Source organism: Vicia villosa, linkage group LG2, assembly GCF_029867415.1.
Source record: "Vicia villosa cultivar HV-30 ecotype Madison, WI linkage group LG2, Vvil1.0, whole genome shotgun sequence".
Taxonomy (NCBI): Eukaryota; Viridiplantae; Streptophyta; class Magnoliopsida; order Fabales; family Fabaceae; genus Vicia; species Vicia villosa.
Genome location: NC_081181.1, coordinates 154004076 through 154013651, shown reverse-complemented (window position 1 = coordinate 154013651; position 9576 = coordinate 154004076). Strand labels below are relative to the sequence as shown.

Sequence of the window (9576 nt, the reverse complement as noted above, 5' to 3'; positions counted from 1 at the left end):
AGAGATAGAGGATGTGAAGATCATATTTTTATTGAAACTTGATCGCGTTAGCATTTAATCAACTCACAAATAACAAAGATGTTTTGTGATGATACATAAAAGATAATCAATTGATTCAGTTGTATATTTCACTAGGTGTGTTTATACAATGATTCAATATCAGTGAATTCTAACCTCAACAGTTTCTCAGAATTTAATCACCAGTACTAAAGCTCGATTAGGAACCAATTCTAACAAAACCTAACCCTACGTAATAAATATCAACCAATTGATTAAACGATAAACTACACTAAGAATTGAAAATCTAAGAATGTAATATCCTAGGGAAAATTAAATGCAAACGAGAGAGAGAGAGAGAGAGAGGGAGAGAGAGAGAGAGAGAGTACAACGGGATATATTGTGGTCCAACATTCGTCCTCGCTTTTCCTACTTCACTCTTCAATGATTTCCCATTGAAACCTGCGTGGTTCCTTTTATTTTGATGAATATTGTGAGAGTTCATACAATCACTAATCCACAATAATGCTGAGTCTTTTATATGAAATTGTATATTAGTCTTCCGTTAATAATAATTAAAAATTAAAAATAATTTTTATTTAAATTTAATTGAGACAATAATTTATATTTGACAAAATTAATTTTATATGAATATGATCAAAATTAATGTGTGTTCGATAATATGTCTCACTACATAAAAAAAATAGTATATATGAATATGATTTTGGTTTATACGTAGAGCTTACTTTATATTTTGATCAAACACACATTTTCATGTATGGTAAAGAAAAATTCTCATTCATATTTGTGGTGATGATTTTTTTTAATCGAAAGAATTAAAATTTAAAAAATAATATAAAGATAATAATTTTTTTTCACTTTTAATTTGTTAGGAATTTAATTGCAATGTTAATAAGGTTGAAGATACATAATAAATGCTATGTACCATATTAATAAACTTAAAGATATTACTTTCCATTGGTTAAATGAATTACTTCACCAAAGTAGTCATTTGTGTCCCTTTACCATAGAATTTTTCATAAAGTTATTCCAATCACTTATATTAATATATCGATTGGGATGTGTTGATGTCCATAAGATATATCCTTATGTACGGTGCATAAATACTCAAATATTATTATATTACTCAAAGTATTATATTTATTACTCAAAATAATATACAGATTATTCAAAATAATATAAATATTACTCAGAACAATGAATATATTACTCAAAATAGTTAAAATTCGATATTACTCATAATGATGTAAATATTACTCAGAATAGTGTACTCATTACTCGCAATTAATAATTATTCATAATTAATAGATATGTACAAATAATGCATATATTATTCATGAATTATGATATTATTACTCGTTTCTAACTAAATGTTACTCAAAACAATTTAAATATTACTCGTACAAGACTTATCCACCGTGCATAAGGATATACCTTATGCACATTAACCGGACCCATATCGATTGATACAAAAATCAAATGGCATACGGTGGCATTTTTCTAATAATTATTATTTAATTATTAAATTAAAAATTGGATAAATTCCACCCATCCACCCAACAATTAAACACTTGGCCATCCTTTTTCTATTAAATATTTAAAATATAAAATAAAATAAATGCTGAATAATCTACATTGATTCCTCCACATGTCTACATTCTAACTTTCGAAGTGTCAATTTTAAAAAGAGACACTATTGCCAACTTTGCCAACCTTAACCTAACATGTTTCATCTCTATTTTTTTCCTATCCACAAAAATTGCATGCCAAATAGATTTGAACATTACTAATACTTTACTACATTTTCTGTATTAATTATTAATCATGAATAATTTTTAATTAAAATTATTTGAATACTAAAGTTTTTTAAACCAAAAAAATAAATAAAGAAAAATAAAAGGTTGAGACACATGTCAATAATTAATCTTTGGTTTGAGTTTGGAGTAAGGTTTGATTTTAGACTTTTTGAATAAAACCAAAACCATAATAAACACTACCTTTACTTTCTCTCTCTTCAATTCCATTATAACATTTCTCTAGTAGCATATTGAAAGTTTTTATTTTTCTTGTACCTCAAAGCAAAACTTGGTTGTCATCATAAAGGATCATAAACAAATCATGGTTAGTATTACTACAATCAATCAATGCAACTCCTTTAACATTTTTTTTCTAAATATATTCTTTGATATTTTGAATTGGCTAATTATATGAAATTAGGGGGGTGAAGAAGGAAGTTTGAATGAAGAAGAAATGAAATGGCCACCATGGTTGCAACCACTTCTCCAAACAAGGTTCTTTGTTCAATGCAAAGTGCATGCAAATTCCAATAAAAGTGAATGCAATATGTATTGCTTGGATTGTATCAATGGAGCTCTTTGTTCAACTTGTCTAGCTTCTCATAAAGAACACAAAGTTATTCAGGTAAGAAAAATCATTATAAATACTTTTGGTTTTTAAGAATACAAAACTTCAAATTAAAATAAAAAAGTGACATTATTAAACATCAATGTATACCTTATCAATGTGTGCCTTGTCTATGACTCTAATCCATTTTAATGAATCCTAAAAATGTGTGTCTTTTGTGTTGGTTTCATTGAATGCTGAATTTGCAATTTCAAAGTCAATTATGGATGACCAATTAAAATTTTATTTAAATTAATTTTATAATTATATTTAATAGATAAGAAGGTCTTCATACCATGATGTGATAAGAGTATCTGAAATACAAAAAATAGTGGACATAACTGGAGTTCAAACATACATTATAAATAGTGCAAAGATTGTATTCTTGAATGAAAGGCCTCAACCTAGGCATGGAAAAGGAGTCACCAATACTTGCCAAGTTTGTGAAAGAAGCCTTCTTGATTCATTCACCTTCTGCTCCCTTGGTTGTAAGGTACTTTTCTCTATATCAAATTATAAGTAAATTTTGTTTTTTAAATTTATTGAATATATGATGTATTTGATTTATATACACATCACATACATTAATTATTTAATAAACTTAATATTCAACTGATAATATTATTATTGATCATTTTTCATGATGTATTTTATGATATATTTTAAACTAAATTATATCTTCAATTTGATGTTTTTATTGGATCAGATAGTTGGAACCTCTAAGAAAATTGGAAAGCAAAAAAAGTTAAGTGAAGAAGATGGTTCAGATGGTGAAGAATCAAATAGTAATGGAAGTGAGAACAAGAGAAACAACATTCAGAGCTTTACACCTTCAACACCACCACCTTATAGAATAGCTAAGAGGAGGAAGGGGGTTCCACATAGAGCTCCAATGGGTGGAAGCTTGTTGTAGAATATACTTATACTAACTACTAATAATTGATAAATATTTTAATTTATGTTGAGTTTAATAAAATTACACCAAATTATTGAACTACAACTTTTAGTAAAGTTATGGTGTTACTGTAATTTTATCAAACATAATGTTGCCTATTCAAATCCATAACTTGTACATATTTATCAATTGAGATGAGTTATCTTAACGAGCAATTAAACAATAATATATCCAAAAATACACAATCACACAATTATTGCATGTGTGTTCTAAGATGACAATTAATGTGAGATTTTAAAGTGTTTTGTTTTGTTATATTTTAGGGTTAATTGAACGATCCCCCTACCATTAGGGCGAGATTTGATATTAGCCCCCTTAAGTTTTTTTTTTATTAACGCACCCTTGTAAAACATGTAAACCCTTTTAACCACACCCTTTTACCAACAAAGCTGACTGTGTATTATTTCAAGCTGACTGTGTATTATTCTAACTGGTCCAGGTGGCAATTGAGTTTATAAAATAACATTGTGTAATATAATTCTACTTACATGTTTAGAAACCATTCAGTTTCACCCCCGTAAAAACTTAGGTTTCATTACTCTTGCCATGGGTGAAGACAAGACGAACAGAGAAGATGATGCGAAGGCTGGGAACGGCGAAGCAACGGTGGAATCGTCTCAGGTTAGTTCAAAAGACCATATCTGCAACTTGGTTATAACATGCATGTTTATTTTGTTGTTTTAAATGCTGTGAACAACCTGCAGAGAAACGGAAGGTTTAACGCCGTTATTTGTCACGGTGGGGAGTTCATTCAACGTAGTCATGGTGAAACGATTTACAGGGGTGGTTCATCAACTTTGATTTCTGGGGAAAAACTAGATTCGTGGACCGTTCAGCGCATTCAAAACCTAATTTCTGGGTGGGGTTACTTAGAAGGTTCTTACAAAGTGTGGACGAAAATCACTGACATTGATCCTAATTACTTTCAGATTATGAGTGATGATGATGCGTATGATTTTGGTGCATATTATTGTGCGATGCAAGTTGATGGGGTACTCTGTGTTTAACACGCTGCATGTATAAGTGTAACTGGTAGCAATCAAAACATTGTGTCTGAGTTAGAGGATAGTGAAGAAGAGATTGTTGAAGGGTTGAACGATAGCGAAGATGAAAGGACGACTGCTATAGCTGATGGTTTTGATGGTATTGATGTCACTATACCACTTAGTGATGGTTCAGTCATAGCAGGGTTGTTAACATATCCAAATAAGAAGAAGTGTGATGATGAAGAGTATGCTAGTGAAGATTTATTGAGCTCTGATCTTGATAACTCTGAAGATGAAAAAGGGCCAAGGTTTGAGAAGTTTAAAAAAGAGGAATTAAATAAGGATTTTAAGTTTAAGTGGGGTATGGAGTTCAATTCCCTAGATGACTTTAGGGAAGCTATTCGTGAGTGGACTGTTTTGAATGGGAGGGAAATAACTTTTGTAAAAAATGAGGGGTATAGAGTGAGGGTTGAATGTAAGGCCAAGTGTGGTTTTTTAATGCTTTGTTCAAAGGTGGGCCATAAACACACTTTTGCCATTAAGACTATAAAGGATACCCACACATGTGCTAGGGTTTTGGATAACAAATCTGCCAATTCAAAGTGGGTTGCCAAGGCTGTGGTCAAGAAAATGCAAACATCTGATAAAGTCCGGATCTGTGACATCATTCAAGACATGAGGCAAAACTATTCAGTTGGCATAACAGTGGCAAGGGCATGGAAGGCTAAGATGATTGCAAAATAAATCATAGAAGGAGATGCAGATAAACAATATGCTGATCTGTGGAGATATGCAGCTGAGTTGCATAGGGTGAATAATGGAAATACTGTGAAGATAACCACTAACAGACCAATCCCATCCATCCAGCCCAAGTTTGGTTCTTTTTATTTTTGTTTTGATGGATGTAAAAAAGGATTTATTAATGGCTGCAGACCCTTCATTGGGGTTGATGGTTGTCATTTGAAGACCAAATATGGAGGACAACTCTTGATAGCTGTTGGTAGGGACCCCAATGACCAGTACTTTCCACTAGCCTTTGGAGTTATGGAAACAGAAACAAAAGAATCATGGAGGTGGTTTTTACAGCTCTTAATGGAAGATGTGGGAAAAGATAATAGATATGTCTTTATTTCGGATCAACAAAAGGTAACCCATGTTATTTCTGTTTGATCCATATTATGTAACTGTCTTATGTTTTATGTTTTAGGGATTGATGCCATGTTATGTAACTCTCTTATCTTTGGTGTTTTAGGGATTGGTTGCAGTATTTGAAGAGATGTTTGAAAGAGTTGAGCATAGGCTCTGCCTTAGGCATTTATATGCAAATTTTAAGAAAAAATTTGGTGGGGGAGCACTCATAAGAGATTTAATGATGGGAGCAGCCAAAGCAACATATCATCAGGCATGGATGTAGAAGATGGATGATTTGAAGAAGGTAGATCCAAATGCTTGGACATGACTAATGGGAATTCCTCCTAAAAGTTGGTGTAAGCATGCATTTAGTTTCTTTCCTAGGTGTGATGTATTGATGAACAACATAGCTGAATCTTTTAATGCCACAATCCTAATTGCTAGAGATAAACCTATTTTGACAATGTGTGAGTGGATTAGGAAATATCTGATGAATAGGTGTAGTAATGCTACCTTGAAACTTGATAAGTGGCCAGACAAAGTGATGTCAATTCCTAGGAAAAGACTAGATTCTGAGGTTGCTTTAAGTGGGCTTTGGCTGCCAACTTGGGCTATGGGTGAACAATTTCAGGTGACTCATGCTTATAATAATCAGGAATTCATAGTTGATATAGGAAAAAGGTCCTGTAGTTGTAACTTCTGGGAGTTAGTTGGTATTCCCTGTAGGCATGTTGTGGCTGCATTGGGATTTAGGAACCAGAACCCAGAACTGTTTGTTCATGAATGTTACACAAGGGATAAGTATGCCCTTTGCTATGGAGCTGCTGTTAGCCCTATAAATGGACGTGATATGTGGCCTGAGGTTGAAACTGAAGAGCTCTTACCTCCTACATATAAAAAAGGGCCTGGTAGACCAAGAAAACTAAGAATTAGAGAGACGGGTGAGGAAGGAGCTAGAAGAAGGTTACCAGGGGTTTCATATAGATGCACTAGGTGTGACAAGATTGGACATAACGTAAAGTCATGCAAGAGCAAGAAACAAGATCCTAATGCCTTGAAAAGAAAGGTATGTTAGTATTATCTTATCTTTGTATGTTAATCATATATGCATATATCCATCTTTTTTGTTTTTCTTGTATGTTTATTATGTTATGCATATTGTGTTACAGAAGAAGAAACAACCTTGTGCTACAACTGATGGTGCTGCTACATCTACTCAACATGGTGCTACAACTCCCGGTGCTGCTACAGAGACTCAACCTGCTGGTGCAAATGAGGTTACTGATGCTGATGTTGAAGATTCATTGTTTAGGGATATAAGTGATGCCATGATTGCAAGTCTACCCAACATAAGTGTACAAACAACAACAAGTATAGGCTCAACAAGTAACATAGACAAAGGCAAGCAGAAGGTGAAACAAGAATTCAAACCATTGCGAAATAGGTGTAGTGAGAGAATTAAAGAGAATTGGTTTAAAAAACCAAAACCATTTATAGGTCCTGGTTCTAACCCAGAGCAACCTTTTTGTTTTACTGAAGATGAGGAAGAAGTAAAGGTTCCAAAGAAACAGGTTCCAAAGGGTACCCCTAAAAAGATACCAAAGAAGACTGTGAAGAAGAAGTCAATTCAAGATCTCATAAGTTGATTATGTTATGCACAACGTTATGCACAAATGTTAGTGCTTTTTATGTTATGACATGCTATGACAAATGTTAGTGCTTTTTGTTAGTGTTTTGTGCACATCTGTTAGTGCTTTTTGGTAGTGTCTTATGCACATCTGTTAGTGCTTTTTGACTGTGTTTTGTGCACATCTGTTAGTGCTTTGTTTTGTCAGCTAATTGCACTATCTTGTAATGTTAACAATCTGTGACATCTAGTAATGGTAACAATATGCTTTATATCACACAACAAATGTCAAACAACATTTCTTTCCATTCCTTTCAAAGTACATAGAACCAACTTAAATCAAAATACATAGAACCACCTTAACTCAAAATACATAGACCAATAACCTATTACTAACAACAAAATACACAATGTCATACATATTGCTATCATCACATGAAATTATACAATAAACCAACTATCAAACAACACATAAAAATAGCAATCTGGATCTGCATAGTTTTCCTTCTCTGCGCTTCAAGCTTAATCTTCAATTTCACCACTTTCTTTGTTACTGATTCCAACTGAATTTGAAGTACCTCACACTTCTTGCAACATGGATGAATCACTGTATTGCCTTTGATGGAGTCTCCATTTTCATCATCCCATAAGAACAATTCGCAACTATTGCCAGTCTACAAATTACGATTTGCATAATTACTAACACACATAATAAAAATCGTAGAACAAATAATTTCCAGTTTAACCACCAACATACTTACCCCAGCATTGCGACATTTCCAGAACTTTCGATTCCGGTTTTGAACTGTGTTGGAGACCCACATCTTCATGGGTCTATCACAGCTGTATCTGGGCAACACTTGATGGGAGACTGAATCAACACTGCTTCCTCGAGAGCTGCTTCCCACCATGATCAATTGGGTGTACGATTAAGAACGATTGGGAATGAAAGGTGCAGAAACACGGTGATGAAGAAGAATATTGGGGGCTATGGAGATTGAACGGCGCGACGCAGAGGAAAAATTGATTTGGGAGAAAAAAAACCTAGAAACGGTGATGAAGAAGAAGGATAAGCTCAATTGCCACCTGGACTCCTTGAAATAATACACAGTCAGCATTGTTGGTAAAAGGGTGTGGTTAAAAGGGTTTACATGTTTTACAAGGGTGCGTTAATAAAAAAAAACTTAAGGGGGGTAATATCAAATCTCGCCCTAATGATAGGGGAGATCGTACAATTAACCCTATATTTTATAGTTACAATTTTTTATAGAATAAGATTTCGATTTAATTTTTATATATTATTAAAGTAAAAAGATTTATACAGCCAATTAATTACAATTCTTAAATTTTTAAAAATGTTTAATTTCATTAGAAATTGTGATGGGCTAATAGTGTTACTGTAAGGATCTAAGGAGTACATTATTAGATAAAGTGGTTTGGGCAAATGCAATTTCTCTTCCACCATTATTCAAAAATACTTCTGAATAAATTCGAATATATTCGAATATGTATATCCACATCAAATTTTATTTTTTTTACGAAAGTTTAGTTCGAAAATACATTTTTAAATAAATTAAAGCTTAATTTAGAGATGTATCTCCAAAAACATCATTTGTTTCAATAACTATGCATTTTAATAGTAATTATTTATGAGTTATTATTTATGTGTTATTAATAGTAAATAAATAAATGTCTATTTGTATAGTTAAAAGAAAATTCAATCTTGCCTAAAATAATTGAAAGATATATATCAATATAAATTTATGGTATTAAATCATACAAATATTCAAGTATAATAATAATAATAATAATAATAATAATAATAATAATAATAATAATAATAATAATAATAATAATAATAATGAAATAGAATTGACTTTTAGGGCCTGTTTGCCGCGCAGGATAAAAGACATGATAGAATATATGTGTCATATTCTATCTCAATCAAGTGTTTGCTGACACAACAGGATATGATAAGTTAAGACTGAAACTTATCCTATCCTGCATCACTATCTGGTAAGTTAGAATAAGAAAGTGCTTTACTAATTTACTCTTATAATATATAATTTAAAATAAAAATTAAATATGACAAAATAAAAATTAATTTGATATCAAATTGAAAATATTAATAATTAATTTAATAAGAAAATAAGAATATTTAAAAATATATTTTTTTTACCAATTTATAAATTTTAAAATATTTTAAAAAAAAATTTAATTGTTTTACAAGGTATATATATATATATATATATATATATATATATATATATATATATATATATATATATATATATATATATATATATATATATATATATATAATTTGAAATTATTTACTCAATAGTATTAATAAATTTTTTTAATTATTGTAAAATATTATTTTTTTACCAATTTATAAATTTTAAAATATTTTACAAAATAATTTAGAAAAAATATAGTTATTTTACAAGCGTGTA

The 9576-nt window shown here is 31.1% G+C and overlaps 3 protein-coding genes across 3 annotated transcripts; 2 read left to right on the top strand and 1 right to left on the bottom strand.

The window, feature by feature from the left end:
• Nucleotides 1-1984: 1984 nt before the first annotated feature.
• LOC131647122 (protein RGF1 INDUCIBLE TRANSCRIPTION FACTOR 1-like) lies at nt 1985-3487 on the top strand. Its single transcript, XM_058917035.1, has 4 exons — nt 1985-2139; nt 2236-2439; nt 2699-2914; nt 3128-3487. Exons 1-4 carry the CDS (start codon nt 2137-2139, stop codon nt 3332-3334), a joined length of 630 nt encoding a protein of 209 aa, XP_058773018.1. The 5' UTR covers nt 1985-2136; the 3' UTR covers nt 3335-3487.
• Nucleotides 3488-5734: 2247 nt separating this feature from the next.
• LOC131647121 (uncharacterized) lies at nt 5735-7355 on the top strand. The gene is made up of 2 exons (XM_058917034.1): nt 5735-6559; nt 6663-7355. The coding sequence occupies exons 1-2, from the start codon at nt 5825-5827 to the stop codon at nt 7137-7139; spliced, it is 1212 nt and encodes a 403-aa protein (XP_058773017.1). The 5' UTR covers nt 5735-5824; the 3' UTR covers nt 7140-7355.
• Nucleotides 7356-7514: 159 nt separating this feature from the next.
• LOC131647120 (uncharacterized) lies at nt 7515-7958 on the bottom strand. The gene is made up of 2 exons (XM_058917032.1): nt 7882-7958; nt 7515-7794 (listed from the first exon to the last, which is right to left on the bottom strand). Exons 1-2 carry the CDS (start codon nt 7948-7950, stop codon nt 7552-7554), a joined length of 312 nt encoding a protein of 103 aa, XP_058773015.1. The 5' UTR covers nt 7951-7958; the 3' UTR covers nt 7515-7551.
• Between the last annotated feature and the right edge of the window lie 1618 nt (nt 7959-9576).